Here is a 24,035-nt window from a genome sequence, read left to right as displayed (position 1 = left end):
TTTTTTTTCTGATGGCTGAATGTACTGTTGTGACTGATGGCGCATATGTGTGTGTATATTATATATATATGTAAATGGTACAGTGGTACAGTGTAAATAGATATATGTAAAATGTTGGGAAATTGAGTGCATGTTACAACATACTTTAGGGATAGACAGGGATACAATCAGAGGTACTGTACCAATAGGTTGTATTTTCTGTTAAATGGCATAGTACAGTCTTTTCCCTGATTTTTCTAGCAAAGTAGTAGAAATACAGGACTTGTTGAATGGACATTAATCCCGCAGCAAATTTGTTTGGGTTGGAAACAATGACGTCAGGATTACTAGCATGCGCTGCTCCCAGACACAGCTTCAGCAAACTGGATTAATGGAACTTTGTATCTAAGAATTCAATGAGCTTGTTCCAAGGAAAGATTTTCAGATTCAGATGAATCGAACTCCTAAAGGTTTACAGTTTGACCTTTTGGCACATGTATTTGTCCTAGCACGTTCCGAATCGTGCAAAAATTACAATTTATCGTAATCGCCTAGTTCAAGTAGTTCCTAACCCTGTTCTTTTCTTTAGTACGATGAAAAACTGACATCAGCTCATTCCAACCCAAGATTCCTGAAAAAATAAAATGGGATAAGTGCTGTAGCAATGGGATTGTTTTGTAGCAATATAGCACATTCATGTCACATCACTCCAGAGAGCAGGCCAGGCAGATCCCTCGATGCCTCAGATGGCGCGGTGACCCCTCTGAACTCCACGGCCCTGTCTTTGTACACAGATCATGGGGCAAACAAAGCTGTAGGTGACCTGGCATGTGACGCTGTTTGGCTTCCTAATGGACTTTCAGAACGTGCCAATCAGCTCTACCTCAGCACCCCCATTCTGTACCGTGGCTAGCAACATCTGCTGTCTGGGGCAGAAGGCAGAGGCCAACTTTGGCCTAGACTTTATTAAGATGCAAATAGTCCGCAACATTTTGCATTTCCAGGGACAGTTACGATCCATTTTGCTTTAGCAGTTTAATAAATAAAACTCACCTTTGTAAAACACATAACTGGCAGACAAAACACATTTCTGGGATTCAAGACTGGGTCAAGTCTGATCTTAATTTTGATGAGAAGACTGAGATGTAGAAGCCAGCTGTTATCCCTTCAGCATCACAGAGAGAGAGGGTGAAGAAACAGGATGGTTGGGATAGTCTAGTTGGGATAGGATAATCTGATACCACTAAAATATCTCACTCTGCATAATCCAGGGATTGTTTATACTCTCTCTTAATCTTACCTCCCTGCAGATTTTGTTAGCGTTGCTGCAGAAGTTGGAAAGAATCCTGTCCTGATACATTACAGCTAATGGGAAATAACCTGCTCAAGTTTTAAACTCAGATGCTAAAATCAGATGTGTTGGCAGAAGCAGAAAATCAGTTTTAAGTATCCACAGCGCAGATGTCGCTGAGGATAATCTATGCACTGGATAAAGCTGTGGCTACAGACGAGGTCTCACACACAACTCTGCCTTACTTCACGAACAAGCTAAGCCAAGATGCTGTCAAACAGGAGTAAAATACAGCCGCAGTATAATCACCCCAGTTTCACTTTCAGCCATTTTGAATCAGTTTCTTTATCTGCACTATCTTAATATGATTTTCATCACAAATTTTCAGTTCAGTTTTTATTTCTCAAACAGATTTGCCCATTTCAAATTCAACAGCCTATTGTATTGCAGTTTCACCTAGTCTTCTGCATCTAGTAACCAAATACAAAGACATACAATATAAAAGGTCAGCAACACTGACACTTTTGGCAGGATTTTCTAAAACACTTTATTGGAGATCCCTAGTGTTTCTTTCAACTTTCAATCCTCTGTTCAAATTTAATGTTTAGATTTAAGTCATTACAATCCCCATATTCCTTACAAGCAGTTAACTGAGGTCAAACAAGAGTGAAAGAACTGCTGCACGTAGCTGGTAGGATGGGAATGGCATGACTTTCACTGAGGGCTCACGGCAACTGCCCTGTGAATAGCACAAGCTATTAAACCTGCAGTTTGAAGCTATTTTTATAGGTAATTAAGAAAGACTGCCCACACCATAACTGCCATATACTTTTTGTGCATTCTGTGTGGTCAGGCTTGGCTTGGACTGCAGACGTTAGACAGCAAAAATGCACCAGAGAGTGCTGCCGCTGAGGGATCTGACCTTTAGCTAAGGCATTGCCAGGAGATTTAATGTCCAAGCTGAATTATGACAGGTGCCTGCGGGCAATGAATATGTCCTAAACCTGGTTTGATTAGTGTGTCGCCAGCTGAGATACAGCATACAGTACGTGCGACCATGTTCCCAGGAGTTACATTTCATGGGACAGGTCAGGGGGGGTTCGTCCTCTTGGCAGAACACCTGAATCCTCATGTGTGTCACCCACCACGGGGGTGAGGCGAGAGGGTGTGTGTGTGTGTGTGTGTGTGTGTGTGTGTGTGTGTGTGTGTGTGTGTGTGTTTGGAGCTCCCGTTTCCCTCGAGCTGCTAATTATAGGACGGTCACAAGGATGCACCGCAACCGGTGCTGGCGTAGTACGGCCCTAGCTAAAGGCCATGTGAGATAGTCGGGCTCTCCCAGCACTGCGAACCGCGCCAGCGCGCAAATAGTGAAAGCGAGTGAGTAAATGTCAGCTTCATGCTGTGCCTTGAGGGGACATGCCACTGCATGTAAGCCAAGGTGGCAACTGGAAGGGGAGGTAAAGACGCAAGAGAGTTCCTGTGTTGACAAGGGGCCGCTTTCTTTGTAACAAAACACTTTTACTGGCCTTTTCGACCTGCACCTCTGCACATGATCCAGGATCCAGTTCAAAGATCTCACCCGCGTTTCAACATCCTGACCTCGTACTGATCAAGAGGTACATTCAAATCTGACAGGTTACTGGAAGCTCAGCCAACAAAGAAACCAGAAAATAAAAAAAGGCTAAGCCAGGACGATTTATGGGGGCCTAAACCTATCATGATTTCAGTAGTGTGAAACATCTTGTCCTTAAAGCCTCCCTGGATAAGATGTCAATGCTTTGCATGGCCGTTATACCCAACAAGTCTTGGTAATTCTGAGTGCTACACAGAGAAACACTGTATTCATTATGAAAGTTGTTGCTATGACTCAGTTGACTATTGAACCCCTAACCTTGAGATCTTAGGGCATACACGCCAACTGACAACGGTGCTACCAGCTGCAAAGTTCATATTGATCAAAAACAGGCTTTTACTGACGCCACCAAGTCAAGTTGATACTCTTTCCCTTCCAGGTTGTTTTTGTTCCCACAATATTCAACTATGTTTCAGAGAATAACCCAGCAAATCAGTGACTTACAGGCATGAAAGTGAGTATTTTGGTTGCAGTTAAAATGATAAAATTCAGTTCATGTAGAGGGCATAAACATCGTAAAATAACATTCCCATTGACTTTGATCCCAAATTCACGCTCAGTCTGTATGCTGATTTAACTTGTTATTTTTCTTCACTAATGTGGTTATCAGGACTTTGAGCAGGAGGATTAAAACTTAAACCTAATAACATCAATTGTTTACTTTTTTAAGGGAATCAAAGGTTAAATATGATTGAAAGTACCCCACTGCTCTCTCTTACATAATCAACAGCTTGTTTTTGAGAAACCATGAGAAGGGTGCATTGTGGGAAATTTTTAAAGTCATTTTCATGTGTGGCACGTTCCTCTATCTGAACAGCAGCGATCTGTAAAGAGGCAAGGTCCTCCTCCTACGTGAGCACGCATCATCTGGATGGAACAAACAAGACGTAACGACAGTTACTTACGCATCGTATCAAAACAGGATACGGGTACACAGGATCAGGGGCTGGGGGCAGAGGGTTGTTCATTAACAACAGCAAACAACGGCACCCTTAACGCAAGGTCGGCCTCTGTGGCAGGGAGCACAGCAGGGCCCTGCTGTTTGTTTTAATGAGCCCAGATCACAGGCCACAACTAGCACCCTGCAGTGTATTGAAAACATTTATGGCATGAGGGTAGAGGTTAACAGGGTGGAAAAATTGATTTTGATTCTGAAAAGGACAAACTGTTGATGTTTTGTTTTTTTTTAATTTCCTGCCCCTCTTTTTATAGCCTCCATTTATGTAATTATCGGCACAGTAAGGTGCGCACCAATCAGCGCGGCAGGATCAGGGGACATCTTATCAGCGGAACACCGGAGACAATAATCAGAGCGATCGATGCTTCTTCTACCTCCAGAGGAAGGGGGCCCCGCCAGAAGGCACAGATTGTGTAACCCTCAGCGCCTGCCGCTCCGCACCTGCATTGATAAAACGCCTTGAGTTCTCTCTTGTTTACCTCGTTTATTCTGGGCTCAGGAGCTGCCATTTCTCTGCGCTCTCAGAAGGCATCGTTATGGCCGTCAGCCAGGTTATGGTGTCAACTCCTGTGAATATCTGCAGAGTGGGTCCACTCATGTGGCATCTGGCATTTTAACTGGCCATTTTCTGCAGTCATTCTTCTTTCGTAAGCTTGGATGTCTGATTCTCAAAATGTACATAACATTGAAGTACATTCATTAGCAGATGCTCTTATCCAGAGCGACATCCAGCAAAAAAAGAACAGAAGTGTATACATTCAAACTGAATGGGCAACAGTGCAGACCAGGCTAACAACTCTCCCAAACCTGTGAGTGCGAGCACAACACCCTTCAAGTCCTATCACAAGTTATCTTGTGCAACCTGACCAGGTGAAAACGTAGGTGAAGATCTGCATGTAAAAACTCACACACCACTTTCCCCTTTATAACGCCATTTGTTGTTGGATTAATTCTGGCTTTGGCTGTAACCCCCTGCAGCAGATTCTCACCTACAGAGCAGCTCAGTGCTGGGTTTGCCAGAACAGAGCGGGTGCTCCAATATCACTGGAGCCAGACTGGACCGGCTTTCCCTGGGTCAGCTGCCACTTGACTGGATTCCCGTGAAAGCCCATCTCTCTGTAATTATAGCTCAGAGGGGGCAATGCGCATCCCTCTGAAACCGTGGCTGGCAATCTTTCAATCCCCCCTGAGCTGGAGCATGGGGCCCCGCTCTGCAGAGTGCAGCTATAAATAACCGGTCAGACACTGTCCTGACGCAACACCCCATCCCTTACCGGGACCCAGGTCGCACCCCCGTGGCGATGCGTATAAATTCACACAGCTCCATACCTATTAAAATATGGACAGGCAGACCCGAGATCACCCTGTGACCTGTTAACAAACACAGTTAAAAGTTGTAGTGAGTCACGACTCAGACCCATACCAGCCAGGCCATCACGGCTTAGAATGAGGAGGGCAAATCCCAGAACCCCTGCTTCCAGACTTCAGATGCTTAAAGTGCGGCCTTGGATTTTGTCATTGAAGGTGACATAACTGTGGGCCACCGTGAAAGGCTACCTTGAAAACAATTTGGCACTAAAAGCACCGCTACACTCTTGAGCATGAAGGGTATTTTTTTTTTGTACCAAATCCTCAAACGATGGATAGGAATGACTCATGATGCTTTTTGACACTTTTGTAGAGAAAAGCACAGAATACAGAATGTTCTCTGCCCCGATTAAGGTGAAAGGGTGAGAAGTGTCATTAACTGAGGAAAAGACGAGAGCGAGGTGAGAAACAGTTCTGCACAATGTGAGCTTTGATGACCAGTGATTTTCTGCCCACCTCCAACACCACGGGAGGCAACTGAACAACCGGTCTCTGAGAATTCAGTCCTGGAACATCACAGCATGTGAACGTTCTGAAGGACATCAAGCTCCCCTACAAAGACGGGCAAACTGCCCGGCCTTCCATCATGGCCCATTTTGCACCGCTTAAAAAGCAAACCGCACAATACCACAATGCAGGATGAGATGCTCTAATAGGTCCATGCCTAATGGTGGGTCTCAGATATATGAATGTCTAGTCCAAGATAAAAACACTCAAACATGATGGATGAACATAAATCATCGTTGTGTTCCTTCTGATGACAGAATAACTTGTACATTAAAGTGAGAAACCGAAACAAAGTGAAACACAATTGAGAGAACTGGCTAGCAGGCAGCAGTGCGGCACAGAGGTGAGGAGCAGGGCTCATAACTGAAAGGTTGCTGGTTTGATTCCCTGTTGGGACAATGCTGTTGTACCCTTGGGCAAAGCACTTAACCCACAATCACTTCGGTATATATCCAGCTGTATGAATGGACAAAACTGCAACCTATATAAGTCACACTGTCATCTGTCAAGATCTAATGTCTACAATACACTGACACAACAACATACACAGGATTGAGCTCACCTCCCTAGCCCAGTGCATGTGACACATTAATATTCTTTACCTTCACCCCAACGGCCTACAACACTCTATTACCTGTTTTTACCTTTTGGCGCCATGACCATACTGAATCTGAGCTGAGTTACTCTCTCATTTACCAGCCTCTCCTTTTAGCTCATGTGCACAGAATTATTTGGTTTGTCACTAAAAGATTCATGTCTATGTTTCTTCAGATGGCAGTGTGTGATTGGACCTACATGCACGGCTGCAGTTTGCATCTTGCTATACCCGTTGGGGGCGCTATGCTTCACCATCGGCACATCAGTCCTGCCCCTCTCTACACTCCTGTCTGGATTCAGGTTACTAGGCCCCTAGCCCTCCCATAATCCCACACACCTTCCGGCGCTTACACTATTGTTTTGCCCCTCACAACGCCCATTCCTGAAAACCTGCAAGACGGGGGGGGTGTCACTGCAGTAGGTCTTCCCAAAATGCACTGAGACATGAGACAGAGAACAGCATTGATGCCTGCTTTGTCATAATCGAGAGAGAGAGGAATGCAGGTTGAGAAAGACACAACAGAGAGTAAAGTTTATTCTGTCCCCCGAAGCTGCTTATGTAATCAAGCCCTTAAGCCTTTGACTCTGCATCGGCGAGCCAACCAGAGCCAGAGCCCCCTCCATAGTCGCAGGCTCTGACACTGCTACATCCTGGCCGGCCCTGCATCAGGGGACATCCAGAATTTCAGCTCTCTCTGTTCAAGCTGTGACTCAGGGCCTAAGGACACTGTCAGAGAGAGGGGAATTTTCAGACCAGCTAATGCTGTTTCCCGCTGCAGTAAGGCTTCAGAGAAAAGTCAGTGTTGGTTGGTCAAGGTCTGGCTTCCACAGGTGTTACAACAGACTCAATGAATTTAGTAAATCGGCATGGAAATGATCAAGAAGATCTAAATGGTAAAGTCAGTGTGACGTGCACCTTATTAAGTCATGAATATTGTATCTGAAGCAACTTCTACAACTTCTACATCCAGTTTTACACATGACAAAAGGGAGATGTGGAGGAACACTAGCAGAGCGAAAGGTCACCTAGCTGAGAACTGTTGTGTAGCTTCCCTGTCTTGCATCCTGTGTTTAGACACTAAGGCTCTGGTTGTACAAATCTGTCCCCTAAAACATGCATCCTCACTGCAGCCACAGATCCTCCAAAGCCAAAAGAACAGAAGGAAAAGCAAATCCAAACATATTAATTCATTGGCATTGAAAATATAAGGGGACGGGCACCTTAATTTTCCATCATTACACAGAAATCTACCGATTGGAACATTATGATGACATCACATAGTTTTCTTTTCCTCTTTCATGCCACTCCATCTGCCAAGGTAACCGTGGCAACGCCACCTCTGCAAAGTCACTGAGTAAGCACTGAGCTACAGGGTATTTTTGGAGAGCCCCCCCCACCCCCCTTGAATCTTGCTCCCTGGATCTATCTCAACAGGCAAACACAGCAGCCCTAGGGTACACCCCACTCAACGCTGCTCTTCTCCCACGGTTTCTTTTTTTCCCTTAACTGCATACATTTCAATCCGTCTTTTAATCTGAATGTGTTCTTTTTCTGGAAACCTCAGTTAAAAGTTGTCTGTATAAATCAGGGCCAAATCGAGTCCTTTCCCAGAACTATTGGCCACATGTGCATGGCCAGGTTAGGATTTGTGGAATCAGTTTGCTTTGCCAGAATCTTCTGAACTCATTTCAGGAATAGGATGATCTTAGCTTAGTTTACAGGTATCAAGGGACCCTATTTGTTAACTAGCTGGTAAACGGACTATTACTTCTCAGCATGCTTATCTGAGATCATTGGCAAATACCATTTGCAACAAGTTGCTAGTAATTAAAAACTGATGTCTAACAATAAAAAACTCTCTCACTTAGACTAAATGTATATAAAACGTCTGAAACTCAAGTAGTTACAGTAATCTACTCCTACATGTAGCTGAAATAAAGCCTTTCCTTGTTAAGAAAAATACATCGAAAGAAGACTCTACTTTTACTCATTTCACGTAACTCCAACGAACATCTGTGTTCTTGCGCCCCCTTGCGAATATTATTTGTAAACGTCGTCAATGTAAATTTGGACAAATATTACGGTACAGTGCACATGGCCTTGCAACGTCACATCACTACACAGATTAACATGATCAGTTTGACATGAATTATTTTTGGTAACCAAACATGGACACATATTCGGCTCGTGAAAGACAAAAACAGCAGTAATGTTTCGTGTAGTTTGATATTTGTAACATTAACGAGACAGTATTTTAACGGATATGATTGCATGCGCCCACAGTTAGATACGACTCGATTCAGTCGTCCTATTCGACAGAATTTTCTCCTAAAAAGTAAATAAATTTAAATTGAAAGCTATTGATATTAATATGGAATCCTGAAAAATATGACAAAATCCGTCACTGTGGAAACGCAGTCTACAATATTAACACATGAATAAAATACACATTTAATCACATAAATACATTCAACACTTCTTGCTGCCGAAAATGGTTTCTCCAGTTGTCTCCCTCCTGACGCGTTAGTTTGTACGGCACCTACGTTACGCGTGATTGATTTTAATATCCACCAATAGTAATGCCGACATTGTGCTCGACCTCCAGGATGCAGCCAATGAGAATGTGGCGTGCCTGAAAAGGCGGGATTTGGGCCATTACGGGCGTAAGCGTTGTTGCAGGAGGAAGAAGTCGATTCTAGAAGCCATTACGTTGCGCAGTTCTATTGAGAAAACCCTACTATTTTTGCGTATACTACGCACATTTATTCTTTAAAAAGAGTAATTTCTAATTAATATGGCATCCCAGGCCAAAAAGAGAAAAATGAATTTCTCGGAAAGGGAGGTGGAAATTATAGTGGAGGAAATGGAGAAACAAAAGCACATACTAGTTAACCACTTCAATGCTGGAGTCACTCACATCACCAAAAACAACGCATGGGTAGAGATACTGAAGAGAGTCAACGCCGTAACTACCTGTCAGCGAGAACTCGCCGAGGTAAAGAAGAAGTGGTCCGACCTGAAGACCGAGGTCCGGCGGAAGGTGGCCCAGGCACGGGCGGCTATGGAGGGGACTGGCGACTGTACCTCGGTCCCCGTCATCCTCACTTCCATGCAACAGCGGATCTGTAACCTCCTGGGAGAGGCGACGATCATCAGCCTACCTGCAGGGGATGGTGGCACCGAGATTACCGTGCCAGTGCCCATGAGCTCGGCTACCACTGTGACACTAACGCAGAGTAAGTTCGCTGTCACTGCTCGCCAGGTTAAGTCAGCGGATGTTGGACACAGCGCGTCGCGTTTCGCAGAAGTTTGTGAGCGGCACCGCAAATTTTAAAACGATCAAGTCATGTTCATTGTTAGGATGTTTACGAGCAGAACAAATGTATATCCTGTTGAATTGCACTGAAACATGAACGATGAGACATACAGTTGCAACCTGATTGTATGTGACTATACATGTTTTGCTCTGACAACCCACTGTTGCGTATAGCCCCACTGTGTATCTCTTGAACTACAATGATCACCGTTTGCTGTAAAATTCTCATAAAATCCCGCGCAACCAATATTAAAACAGTCTCGCTCTTACAGCGACACGCCCCTAGGAGTTTTTCGTTCGTTGGGGGCGGAGCAGTTTTTGATTGGACAGTATTTACGAAGGTAGCGTAGAAACTTTCCCGTGTAAGATAAGTAATTGTTGCGCTGTATATTTAACTCACAGACATTCAGACTGCTTCTGCTGCGGCCTGCGAGGTACAGAAAACACTAGAAGGTAAGCATCTTTATAACAGTTGTCGTATTGTTAGTGTTGTTGTAACATTTGTCAATCAGCCAGGTAGCTCCCTGTATAGGTACTGGTAGTGAGCATTCAGTCTACTGATTGGCTATGAAGTTGCCCACAGTTTTGTCATAGCCTTCGGTGAAACTGTTTAAGCCTTTATTGTTATTTATGACCCAGTTTACTGAAGTACTGAATGTATCTTGATGTTACTTTGAAGCAACATAAAATTTATAATACACTATGACTTATGAAAGTGCAGACTATGAAATTCTGAAGTTTTGCATGTATGTGCATGTGCTAAGTGTCAGCAAAACGTGTTCTAGTGAAGTTGAACATTTTGGTTTGAATGGGAAAATTTACATTACATTACATGATTGGCATTTAGCAGATGCTCTTATCCAGAGCAACGTACATTGGTTACAGGTTTTCTTCTACAATGTTCCCCATTTATACAGCTGGATATTTACTGAGGCAATTGTGGATTAAGTACCTTATCCAAGGGTACAGCAGCTGTGCCACCGTGGGGACCTTTAGGCAACCTTTCGGTTACAAGGCCTGCTCCTTAACCACTATGCCACACTGCCGCCCCAATGGTAATTGAAAGCTAGCAAAGACCCTTAGGCTTATGTTTGTGCCCCTGATGTGTTATTGGGTTTCTCCTCTGTGTAACTACAGCAGAAACCACTTACCACACTCTGGAGGAGGGGGTGGTGGAGTACTGCACGACCGAGACTCCCGTCGCCGTCACCACGGAGACGCCGGTGGAGATGCTGACGGCCCAGGCGGAGTGCTCCATCAAGCCTCAGGAGCTGAAGAGCCGCATCGCCCTCAATTCGGCCAAGCTGCTGCAGGAGCAGCGGGTGACCAACCTGCACGTGCGGGAGATCGCCCAGCACCTGGAGAACCAGAATGACCTGCTGCAGATGATCCGCCGCTCCCAGGAGGCCCAGGCCTGCGCCCAGGAACGGCAGGCCCAGGCGCTGGAGGGCACGCAGGCTGCCCTCATCGCCCTCATACAGATGCTCCGCCCCGCCCTCAAGGACTTCCGGAAGTTTCTCCAGAGCACCGCCAACAGCTCCGCTGCGGGGCCCCTGTCGGATGGCGGGGACCCCAAGCCCAACCCCCCACAGCAGGCGGAGGATGGCAATTAGGCACCAAGGCGGAGAGCGGGGAGGCGGAGGGGGGACAGACAAAAAGGCCGGTGTCTAGGACAGTGGACCCGGAAAAGGGAAATATGAAAGGAATCTATGGAAACACATCACCGTGTAAAAGCTTGAAAAATTAAGTTATGACTGTTGTTACACACATTTGAAGTGAGACTGTGTTTTTATTAAGTACTGTAATACAGTATGATTTCTTATGTGCTTAGGTTGGTCTGTTGTGAGGTTTCAAGGTAAAAAAAAGAAGTTGCTTTATTTTCAGTGCCCTTAAAAAGGTGTGGTATAATTGGCTAACTTTTTAAAGTGAAGTATTCTATTTATGTGGTAAGCCAATAAATGATTTAAAATACATTAAATTGCAGAATAAAATAAGGTTGAATTTCATTTTGAGTTCAGAACATCACTGAAACATGTTAGCCTAATTTATACTGATACATAGTGTTGTTAACAACACCTGTATACTTTTCTTGGCAATTATTTTCTGCTACACATTGAAGAAAAATGTACACCAATATCACACGTACCATCTGTTACTGATTAATGAAAACAGTGCACAGGAAATCAGTGAACGTATTCTGTATGAATGATACAATGCATTACCTGTTTCACAACCTGCTCAGCATTGATATATGTAACAGTTATAAAAATATGTAGAAATTCAAAGATATTTTGATAGAGGTATTTGATTTTCTATGTTTTTTTTTTCTTTTGAACTAAATAAATGCAGTTATTCAGTTGATCTCTCTCTTAATGAAACACTTAAGTGTTCCCACTAAGCATGCTTAAGGAATGCTTAAAAAACAAATGTACAAAAAATATGAGGTGGTACATAAATATATTTGGATTCATATTTGCACAACATAAAGGCATCCTCAAAATGGCACGGCGTGTGAGGTAGCTAATTAAAAATGATAAAGCACTGTTCGCATTGCTAACTGCCATCTTATTTTCAACAGCAGTAAAATTTGCTTACTTTGTGATTTAAGGCATAGTTGTCTGCAACAAATATGGAGATAACAAATATTGCCTTCACCCTCTGGTTTGCTGCAATATAGGGCAACAGGTAAGGCAGAACAAACAAGAAAATATCTATACTGTATGTAATATATGCATTGTATATAATCTACCCATAATAAAAGGTAAATCAAGAAATAACATTTCCCTAATCAGGTCAGGATCCTTAAATCTGTGTATTATTAGGATGATATCAACAAATATAATTCCATAAAACTCTGTGAGGAGTAACCATTTTTTAAGAACAGGTAACTGGTTATGTTATGTTTTAAAATATATTACTATGGTCAACGAGGAAATTAATGGCTAGCACAATCCAGTTCTTCTTAATTGTAAACCAGGGATTGATACGGTCAACATGATGTTTCTTTGTAAACCATGTTTTATTTTTACATTCAGATTTTCTTATGCATTGATGAAAGATTAATTATGGTAAACCACAACATATTGAAGGAAACATAATATAATCCATGATTTTTCATAGTAAACCAAGGTCTAGTGTAGAAAACCATAATTTATCAAGATGTACTAGAGACTATTGTGATATACAACAATACAGTATGATGTAAAGATACATAAGATGATTAACCCCTGTCCTGTTAAACCACAGTTTATCATAAAATTGTGGTTTATTACAGTAAAACATATCTTATTGTGCTGAATCTGGTTAATCCTGGCCAGGTATCCAACGCCCTGGATTCAAGTGTTGCGAACTATTTTTAAATAAAGTCGATCAAAAACAAATAATGCAAAGAACGCTGTTAAGGGCTGCAGATTAAGCACCTGTTCACGCATGTGGGAGACCTGTGGTTCTCATTAGAAATGCTCCCATTTTCTCATTACACAAAGACAGTAGTGTACTGTACGTATTTTCTGATCGGATGTGTTTTACCCTTTCTAAACATTTTGATATAGATTGACGTTAGATGTGCATGCTACTAAAGTAATAAAGGGTACGAAATAATGTATATGTGTTCCCCAGTGCTCTGTATCAACTCAGTTGGGAAGAGTGTTAAACGGAGCTAAACACATTACTCTGATTACGTCGTTGATTGAACGCCGGATTGATTTATTAAACGACTGATTGATTAAATGATCGATAGTTCGGTTTAAAGTGAGTGGCTGGTTGATTAAACGATTAATTGATTTACGGCCGTCCCGTTAAAACAACCGCAGCAAACGCTGCTGAAGGAAAGACCGTACCTACCTACAGTTTTGCTTTTGTGCACGTGGCGTTTATGTCAAGCTTAAGCTAGAACTGGTAACCACAGATGTGGTGCACCCAACCTTATGACAATGTCAAAAGGGTGGCACTTCCATCTCTCAACGGGAGAGGGCACTATACACCAGAATAAAATTGCATTTAACACCTTTCTTTTGCTACTCGATTCGTAGGTGGCCTTTAACGAGGCAGGCTTGGCAGGATTTAGCTCTTATCAAACATTGTACATTAAACTTTACAGCATGGCCATGCGGATCATTATTTACCAATTATGTGATTAGAAACCATACGTTGTCAGCATATTCTACTGCTCCCAAGCCTCATGACTTGTACGTTGAAATGAACCTCATTTAACAAAATATGGGCATTAGACTCCTGCTTACGATTCTTTAAATGAATAATGAACATACTATGTTGATTAAAACGGAACGTTTCATCATATAGCTTTGAATCAGCCTGTGGTAAAATAAGATACGGCCGGGTCATCACGGTCTACGTGGATTGGTGTAGTTCACTACCTGGTCCATTTTCCCATTCTCCGCATCGTATAAATTTCTCCAGTGCCAGCGCTTATGAAATCACCCTTTTTGGGGTTTGTGAACAGTAAAGGACAAATAAAAACTCCCACAGATTAAGATAGCAACTGACTGTTACTTTGAACAATACTGAACTGAAAAATGGAAACTGCTTACAGAGAAAGATATTTTGTCAGTAAGATACTGTACTGTCCTCTAGTTCAGGGATATTTTCCTTAGCTAGTAAAAATTTTGTATAGATCAAGTGTTTGAACTGAAAAAAAATAAACTGCCTAGGCTACAGAAAAAATATCTTGTCATCAGAGTAACTTACTGTGGTGCCTTTTCTGTTGAGGGATATTTTCTTCAGCTACTAAAAATTTTGTATAAACCACATGTTTTCGCGTCGTATCAATATCAATATCGCAGCTATATGTTGTGATAATGTAGCACTGCGTCTGTATATGCAATGTATGTTGTGATATTACGCAAGGAGCAGTAAATTTTGAAAGTAAGCCTGACTGATTTTATAACGGACATTTAAGTACTATCACAGTTTATTTTACCAGTTGGAGGGCCTTCAACTGAATCTGAATAGTGCCTCCATATTTAGAATCTTACCCATCGGACCACAGTGGATCGATTGACCAATCAGATCAAATATTTCCATTTTAATAACGACCTGCGTAATGATTTATAGATACCGAACCCGGGACCCTGCACTACGTGGACAGAGGGTTTCACGCAAGAAACCATACCGCGTTAGTGACGCGTTAGTGACATGTAGGCGGCGCTTAGCGAGTTTTCGTGTGCAGGGAGCAGGATTTATGCCTGTTCGCTCGGCACTCAAATGTGCAGATCAGTTAGCTGGTTGGTGAGAGCGGCTGTAGTAGCCGTGTCGGGATACCCTCCCGTCTTTTGCTACCAGGTTGATTTACTTTTCCAATTTTCAGTTCATCCAAAACACCCCTGAGGTCTCGGGGACGCGCTCGGCTGCATAAGAAGAAATCTGGAAAAGATTTGTCTTTCCCTCGGCGCAGTTTTCCCCCCCTCAGCCTAACCAAGCTAAACAAACGGGATCAATCCTTTTGGCAACGTTGGCGAATGATAGCGAATTACCTGCACACGATCTTATTGTTATCGTGGAATAGGAACTGGGTAGCTAGCCATTTGGACTGTAGTTGCCCAGCTAGCTCGCATTGCCTCGGGAACGTCGATTCGCGCTGGTGTCTCTGCTGCACCTCGGTATGACCGGAGAAGACCATTGCAAGAATTTTATTATTTTTTGTACGTGACACAAAACGGAATCGTAAGGCGGATGATCCCGAGGTATGTAGATAGCTATTCAATTAAGACAAAGCGGGAGAAAACAGCGTTTGGATGAAGGAACCTTTTGGTCATTAGTCTAGCTAGCTAGCTAACTCGAGCTAACAGTTGGCTTGCTGTAGAAATGCATCGCATGATCGGTAGCTAGCTAGCTACTAACAACGTTTGTTTAAATGTAGAAGTTATAGTGTTAGCAGTTTACGAAATATAGTTTGTATGATTTATTTGTTTATTTTGAACTTGTTGCATGACAATGACTTATTATAACGTTTTCTTTCGTAATAATAAACTTGTTTACTTATGTTTTGACACAGATCTTCACAAAATCTGCACAGCGCGCAGTTAAGAGATGCTGAACCAAAACCGAACCTTCAAGAAAAATTTCCAAGCTCCTGATTAAAACCATCTCGGACTTTTGAGCTACGAAGGCGAAACTCGTTTTTTTGTTTGTTTAACTGTATTTTTATTTGTTTTATCGTCTTTTGTTTCAAATCTGTTTTTGTTTTAGCCATTTTTAATTATTATTTTGAAGTACTTTCCAGCATCAAATATCGACTAGTCAAACAGTCACAGGACTTTTATCAATGGCGTTTTTAACGAAGAAAAAGAAGTTCAAGTTTCAGACTCATTTTACTCTGGAGGAGCTGACTGCTGTGCCTTTCGTCAATGGAGTTCTGTTCTGCAAGATCCGACTGCTGGATGGCGGAGACTTCGCCACCGCGTCGTCCAGGTAGAACATTATTGCCGTCTCGGGGAATATGCGGGAAATGGATGTGGTAGCACTCAGCTGCAGGTTTATCTTCGGCATCTGCCTGTGCTTGTGTTCTGATAGCCGAACATATAAATGTCACATTGTTTTACATGTGGCTATCAGTAACGAACTAAATAGGCTATGTGTAAGGTTCACATTATTATCCCTTATTATTATCATTATTATTATTATTAGCAGACGAAGTTACAGTTTCAGTCTTCATCTTACATCGGGAATATATATTTTTACCCCTGTATTCTTACTGGAGCGATTCTTACTGGAACGGTGCAAAAAATAACATTATCACCATTGCCCCAACGACTACACCTTTGGTACCTCTGCAACGGGTACCACGTTACATGCACAAAACGATTATCGCAATGATTGGATAGAGCAGCGATTGATTTAAAGAGTCTGAATGCATCACTGATAACAAAATGATTATTTGTTTAACCTGTGGTGTGGAGGTGTTTCTAGCGCAGCTGTTTGATATTTTGCGTGCTTGCCCTGTCTTGTACGGTGCAGAGGGATAATTACAGCCAAACATACCCTCTAAGTGTGTGGTAATATTCGCATGCTTTGGATGTGGGGGATTGCTGGTTCTGCGGGCGTTTGGCATGATGTGTGTACTAAATAGGAACCACTGGCTCATTCACCTCGGTCTCAGGTTGCAACTCGAGAGCCACAGGTTTTCGGCCATGTTGACACGGGTTTCCCGTATTTTAGGGTGCAGAAAATTTTCTACTGTATCTAAAGCAATCGTTCATCCTCGAAGGTGACTGGCATCAAGGTTTTCCCCAACCTAACTAATATGAAAGCAACGTTAACTCGCGTTTGCTACGGTTACCGTCTCGCTAGCAGTTGCAAGCAGAGCCGGTCAATTCACAAAGCTGGGTCAGAATATGAAGACAGAGACAGTGACCCATTTACAGTAATATTGACAGTAGTAAATATTAATACATCATGGGTAAGTTCAGCTGTGAAATAGGAGCTGAACTGCTGCTGATGGGTTCGTGGGAGGGGTGTGGGGGGGATCTGGAGCGATAAGAGAGAAACATAGATCCATACAATGCGGCGGGAGCAACGTCCCCACTTGAGGTAACATCGTAACTGATTTTAATAGCTCATGTCTACAGAGATGTGGGTGGTCCACCTGGCATTATGGGGTTTCTGTCTCTCCATTCATGTAAATGGTGATGAACCGCAGAAATGGCACGAGTGTAGCAGAAGAAACACTGCTTGCAGCTGTTGAAATTCAACAGAGTTTGCAAGTGCAGGCTGCTAATGACATTCTTATGTGTTTTTGTTAATTGTTGTACTAACGCAGAAGTGAAGATTTCAGATAGGAGAGGATAATTTTTGGGGGATTTTTTTAAACTGACTTCCTGCCCCGCGGTCTGCTCTTTTGTGAGGTGCAAGTGTGCAAGCCCAGGCAAGATCTCAACAGTCTGTCATATGACACCTGCAGATTCGTTTCTGTCGCTTGCCTTGAACCCCTCATTAGTGCCCTGCTTCCCGTAAGCAGTCAGCTGAAGTGTGACACAACCGGCTGTGTTTGCTTCCATAGTGGTGAGTCGTGCTTGGAAAATATCACTCTGACAGCTCAGGAAAACAAGCCAGTTCTAAACCTTCAGTCTCACTCCTGCTGTTACAGACCCTAAAATACATAGGTATCTTTTGATGAAGGCGCGATTCAGATGTACTGTGCCTTTGATCTTGAACAACAGCTTACAGGTGAGGTGTAGACAAAACTTTCATGACGTTCTTTCTTGAGTGTCTGGATCATTTCCCGAGAGTCAGGATCAAACAGTGGTCAAGTGTCCCTCCATATGGTTTCACTTTCTGCAGGGTTCCTAATGAAGTCATAATGGGGAGGGTGGCTGTGACATTCTAGAAGCCAGAGTATTTGTTTCCATTGGTTACGCTTAGTTCTCTGCACTGCGTTGAAGCAGCCGAAAGGCTGCAGGAAGATGGCAGTGATTGGTCCATACGTGTTGTGGTGAATCCCCTCCATCTCAGGTGCTCTGATACTGTGTGTGTGTCTCACATAGAGGAGGAAGGAGGCCTGGCTACTGCTCTCCCACAGTGCTTGGCAGCTGGCCTCAGTTTTCTCACTTCCAGCTAGTCTGGGACTGAGCTTTGTGCTATGTCGCCGTGTTCATCTTGAAGTTTGTTGCTTGGTGAAGGGAGGAGTCTGCTTGGCAGAAATGGCGCCAGCTTGTAGATGGCACATAAATCTTTGTGAAAATGTCATTTTCTGAAGTGAATTTCAGGATTTTCTTTGCTTGGAGGCACCAAAACCTCAGGTCGACACCAGCGATATATAAACTTAGATCGTTTTACAGTCTTTTGGAGTTTTTTTGCACTCCAGCTATTGCAAAAACAGTCTGGTGGGTTACCCCTTTTTAAAACAAAGCTGTGTTGTGTGACAGATATAGGTGTAAGTGTTATCATGATGTGGCATTAATTTTCCTAACGCTGTCTTCCTGCTTGCTTGCTACAGTGTCAGCCCCTCCTCGGGCAGACAACGCATGAACCATTGACGTGTGTTCACCCGCTCCCACAAAACCCAAACAGCTATTGGAGCTGCTGTGAGCTCTGTTAGATGGCCCGCCCAATTTGGATGCCAGAACCGCAGGCCAAGTCAAACAAAGCAGGGTTGGCTAGACTGTGCCTAGCACCTGCAGGCTATATCTTCCGTTCCCTCTGGGACAGCATGCAGAAGACCCGACATATGTCTCACCGCAAGGGTGGACCTGATTCGGGATTACGGAGGATTTGAAATTGCACAAGGAGCAGCAGCAGTCTGCTTTGTCAGTGTGTCTCAGAGCCCCACAAGCCGGCAGCAGAGGTGCTGGCAGGCGTGCTGTCGTGGCCTGTCTGGCCGACTGCTTGCGCGCGGAGGATGTAGGCTAAGCAGAGTTTTGCATACGGATGTACTCTGGGTAGTTGCACTTACACTTCCCCTTAAGCGAAAAGTCCATATGCCCTACAGTTAACTCAGGGTTCAGTGAACTCTCGCTGTACTAATGCATTTAAAAATACTTGCCCATCTGACCGCCATCTGTTATTTGTTTTTTTTCCTCCATGAGCAAATTGGGTTAATTAGTCTGCACCAAAAATAGGCAAAAATGAAGAGGCACGATATAGCGGAACCTGTTGGAATGCTCGAGAGGATTGTGAACCTGTAAAACGCCGCCATGTTCATATTATTTTCCAAGTGTTACCACAGTATGACTCTGACACACACACGTATATATATATATATATATATATATATATATATGTATGTGTGTGTGTGTGTCTCATTTCCATCACACTATGCCGTTCACTGCCTGTGTGTCTCTGTTTGTGGGTGGGTGCTGCTCATTACTGTACCTGTCATCTGAGTCTCATGGGGGTGTTGCATCATGCCCTCTGTTACAGTCGCACAGAACGCACCTGCCCATGGGGTTTCCAGGTCTGTGGGGGGGGGGGGTTTACGGGAAGGCAAGATGAGGTGGAGGTCCCCGGCACATGGCTCCTCTGTGTGGGTGTCAGCAGGCAGTAGTTTAGCCACTTATTTTGGAGGGTGAATAAGAGGTTGAGATGTGTAATGAGGGGCACAGACACTGAGGGCAAATGGTACTGCAAATAGATCAGCTTTTGTCTGTCTCTGTTCCTCTTTGCCCTCTTCTTCCTTGTGTATCTGTGAAGGTCTTTCGCCCCCCCCCCCCCCTCTTGATCTGTGAAGGTCTCTCTTTCTGCATGTTAGGGTCTCTTACTGTCTCCCTCTTTCTATCTGAGATTGTCTCTCTCTCTTCCCTTCTCTCCCTCTTTCTATTTTTGTGTTTGAGAGTGCAGGGAAAATAGCAGAAGTGCAGTCTCTCAGGAGACTCTGTCCAAGCCTTCAGTGAGCCCCCCCCCCCCCCCCCACATCTTTACTTAACCGCTCTCCGCAAAAACCTCCTCGCAGGGGGAAATTGCTCAGGCTTGAAGGATGGGTTATTGCTGATATCACCGCTTTTTAACAGAACCGCAGCTCATTCATACACCGATACATCACGGCCCAGACCTCTACAGGCCTGATTAGTTTACACAGCTCTGTGACAGATGATCCATCATCGCGTGGCCGAGAGTGACCCGCAAAAGCTCTACTGATGTCCTGTTGGACAGGGCTGCGGCTAGCGAACTTGCCAGCGTTCTTAGAAGCTTGGGGGGAAGAATTCTAGAACACAGCCTCAAGCAGCCAGCAAGCAAGTTTTTCTTGTGCTGGTTTTGTGCTCTTAGCATTTTAGTGTGTCTAATGATTCATTGTGTTAATGTTTTATACCTGTACCTTGTGCTAGCTGCTCTATAAAAAAAAGTAGTAGAGTAGAGTGCTGACAAAAGCCTAGTTGGCTGCCAGCTGCTCCAGAAATGTTTCTACAATTTTCCACATGCCAAACGTTCCACTTGTTATGTTACTAGTTCTCTGCTTCCAGCTGTGTGCTGAGGTGGGCAAAAAAAAGCTCTCTGTGGAGAACTGCTGTTTTGAAATGACAAGTGTTCCATGCATGATGTCCGAGGTGGCGCTCACAGGGGTCAAAGGCCTCTGTCTCTCCCTCAGTCTGGGCTGATGATTCAGCTAACCGACTTGCTGAGAGCGCAAACAAGACGGAGAAAGAGTAAGTACATAGTCAGATCCCTGGACCTGTTCCAAGACGGAGCAAACTCAAAATGCAAATAAAAAGATAATTAACTCTAAATTTGAAATCTCTTCATGGAAGATTGCTGATTTGTTGATAATTGTTTTTTTTTTTTTCCTGGAATCCTGCACAGAAACGTTTAAGTACATCCTGCTGCATCCTAGAGAGAGGGACTTCACCTCTTCTCATGGCCTGAAACATTTTCCCCTCTGACCCTCTGAGGGTTATTGGCTGTACTGACTGTTTACCCAACACTGCTCTGACGGAGCACACTATTCATTTGCGTGTAAAACTGGTTGTGTTAAAGCCAGGGGTTGTGTTGCAACTTTAGTTTGTTTTTGACTTGTTTTTGGCGTGAGCTGGCCTGTTCTTGCGTTGCGTGGGGACCCCTCGGTTTGTGCACCGTTCTTTGCCGGGTTCAGGTTCTGTTTTGCTGTCTTTGGCGCAGGTCGGGTGGCGCGTTATCCTTCCCGGAGCTTTTAATTACGGTTTGTAACCGTCACACCATCCTGACTGGAAGACACGCTGTGGTAAAATTCCCATCATTATGAGGCAGTTCGGGCGGTAATTCTGTAATGAGTGCAGGGGTGACGGTGTATGTGTGTGTCGTGTGATCTGTGCCCCCCCCCCCCCCCCCCCCTACCAGTAACTGAACTGTGTGCAGGTATTACAATCAAGCAGTCCAACATATGATTACAATTATGGTGGCCTGGGAGTCTGTTACTTCCTTGAGAAGGCCCCTCGCTGGATTGTGTTATATGTAGGTTAGTATTACTTTTCCCGCTTTGCCTGCTTGTGGGCCAGGCCTGTGTGCCCACTGTGTCTCATGGTGTCGAACGTGATTTTGATTATTGATTTTTGATTAATGATAAGGACAGTCGTTCCAGCTGCAGAAACCCTGCAGAGCTGTCGTTTGCCGGTCTGAATTCATTGTGAATGTTTGAGAATAGCCCCTCACGGCTGAATTATTAAATCTTTTTGCTGCTTTTCTGAGAGGGTATTTTCTCTTCCCCGGGGGTGGGATTTCTCTGGCTGCTCCGGGCTGCTGTGAACGCAGCGGGGCCTGCGAACCGAGAGCCAGCAGACTCGGATTCCTGGAATTCCTGATGTGAGAGAGAGAAGAGAGAGGAAAAGAAAAAGAGAGAGAGAGAGAGAGAGAGAGAGAGAGAGAGAGAGAGGAATAGGGGGGAAAGGCAGAGAGAGAGAGAGAGAGGAATAGGGGGGAAAGGCAGAGAGAGAGAGAGAGAGAGAGAGAGAGAGAGAGGAATAGGGGGGAAAGGCAGAGAGAGAGAGAGAGAGAGAGAGAGAGAGAGAGAGGAATAGGGGGGAAAGGCAGAGAGAGAGAGAGAGAGAGAGAGGAATAGGGGGGAAAGGCAGAGAGAGAGAGAGAGAGAGAGAGAGAGAGAGAGAAATAGGGGGGAAAGGCAGAGAGAGAGAGAGAGAGAGAGAGAGAGAGAGAGAGAGAGAGAGAGAGAGAGAGGAATAGGGGGGAAAGGCGGAGGGAGGGAAAGAGAGAGAGAGAGAGAGAGAGAGAGAGAGAGAGAAATAGGGGGGAAAGGCGGAGGGAGGGAAAGAGAGAGAGAGAGAGAGAGAGGAATAGGGGGGAAAGGCGGAGGGAGGGAAAGAGAGAGAGAGAGAGAGAGAGAGAGAGAGGAATAGGGGGGAAAGGCGGAGGGAGGGAAAGAGAGGGAAAAGAAAATGGAGTGATATTTATGTACGCACTTAGAATTCGAATGGAACGGTGTTTGCTCTCCCAGATTCGAATTCTGAGGCCCGTGTGATAAAGGATCATGTTTTTTTTTTTTTCCCCCCCCCCAACTTTGATCAGATCGGTGGTTTTCCACTCAGAGTCTGTGCTCAGCATACAGAGCAGGTCTGTCTCCCCCCCTCCTAATTGTTATAGCACAGCTCATTTATTTATTTTGCTTGAGCGAGAGCCAGCTCTTTTTTTTTTTTCTTGCTGGCGGACACAGGCGTAGAAGCGGGCACCACACAGGTCCGCGGGTCTTTATCTCGTACGGATGCCTTAACCTAATGATCTGTGTCTGTTATCAGAAAACGTATAAGCAAAGAGCTGGCATCACGACAAGATAGTGAAGAGGTTTTCTGGTGGGATTAGCGAACTGCAGCGGTGATGCAGCTTGCTACACCTGGGCTGCATTTTAAACAAAACACCAGGTTGGGATGGCGTGCTCTCAAGCAGACTGCAGTTAGGGTTTACGCTTTGGGTGTGGGTTTTTTGTGAAGATGACCCGAAGCAGCACTGTGCGTGGTGAAGGGTGGAATTGGGGGGCTTTAACCTGCTTCTCCACGGCAGAGCACAGTTCTCTAGGGTTCATCCTAGAGGAAGTCAGAAATGGATGATGTTTTCATATCCCTTTTGCTTTTAGAGGATAAAAATAGTAAGCTGAGAAGCAGCAGTTGAGACGAAACTGCTGTCCGTTGAGCTAAACGACAGTGTACCAGCAAAGCTGTCCGTGCGCTGACGGCTGGGGTCCAGCACACAGAAGCCTGGCCTCATACATAATGCAGGCCTATATTCACAAGTCTTTTAAGGCAGTTCTTTTGTTTTCGTTTTAATTTCACCCCCTGGTACGGCTCCTCTGCAGACAGGAGAAGTCTGTCTGTCAGGGCTTTCTGATGTGAAAGAGTCTCACTTCTCCACTGCCTGCCTCTCTCTCTCCGCGTACGAAATGCAAATTAAGGAGTGTTTGTCTTCTGCAGGAAGCAGCACAGTGAAGACAGGGTAGCGAAAGCTTTGTGTCTCTCTCTCTCGTTAACGAGGGCATGGGGCAGAAAGGGACGGTACTCAGTACTGCCACTCGAGATCCACCTCCTCAGTTATACGCTCACCCTGGAACCCAGACCTGTAGAGCGCTCTGACCCTGATGGTATATCTTGGCGCAAAATTGGACCGTGCCAGCACCAGTGTGTTATCTGACCCGTGTGCGTGTCAGTGATCTGGGTCAGGGTGTGTGCAGAGGAAGAGTTTATTGATAAACATAGAGAATGGTGGTGAGAAGGAGAGAGGGGAAGGGGAAGGGGCTGCTGACAGTGTCCCCTAACCGAAACAGGGTGATTCTCTCCAGGTTGAAAACCAAGCATCCTTTACAAACACGTCTGTCTGCTGGGCAGCTCACCCCTGCTTTACAGTTCAGAAACTGAGCTTGGTTCTGATTCCCGGGGCCATCTGGGCCTCCGTTACAGGCTCAAGCTCCAGGTTCCAGCCGCACATCCCTGGGAGACCCCTTCCTTTTGTCTGTCTATC

At 44.5% G+C, this 24,035-nt stretch overlaps 2 protein-coding genes across 2 annotated transcripts in view; both read left to right on the top strand.

Moving 5' to 3' along the window:
- Nucleotides 1-9,039: 9,039 nt before the first annotated feature.
- On the top strand, nucleotides 9,040-11,293 carry naif1 (nuclear apoptosis inducing factor 1). Its single transcript, XM_036528014.1, has 3 exons — nucleotides 9,040-9,570; nucleotides 10,053-10,103; nucleotides 10,788-11,293. The coding sequence occupies exons 1-3, from the start codon at nucleotides 9,129-9,131 to the stop codon at nucleotides 11,261-11,263; spliced, it is 969 nt and encodes a 322-aa protein (XP_036383907.1). The 5' UTR covers nucleotides 9,040-9,128; the 3' UTR covers nucleotides 11,264-11,293.
- Nucleotides 11,294-15,833: 4,540 nt separating this feature from the next.
- LOC118776272 (protein FAM102A-like) overlaps nucleotides 15,834-24,035 on the top strand; it is a 48,534-nt gene continuing 40,332 nt past the window's right edge. The window contains exon 1 of the mRNA XM_036526476.1: nucleotides 15,834-16,079. Coding sequence (XP_036382369.1) covers nucleotides 15,934-16,079 — 146 coding nt within the window. The 5' untranslated portion in view covers nucleotides 15,834-15,933. The remainder of the gene's footprint in view (nucleotides 16,080-24,035) is intronic.

Source organism: Megalops cyprinoides, chromosome 4 (genome assembly GCF_013368585.1).
Source record: "Megalops cyprinoides isolate fMegCyp1 chromosome 4, fMegCyp1.pri, whole genome shotgun sequence".
NCBI classification, from domain to species: Eukaryota; Metazoa; Chordata; class Actinopteri; order Elopiformes; family Megalopidae; genus Megalops; species Megalops cyprinoides.
This window is presented reverse-complemented; position numbering and strand designations above follow the sequence as displayed.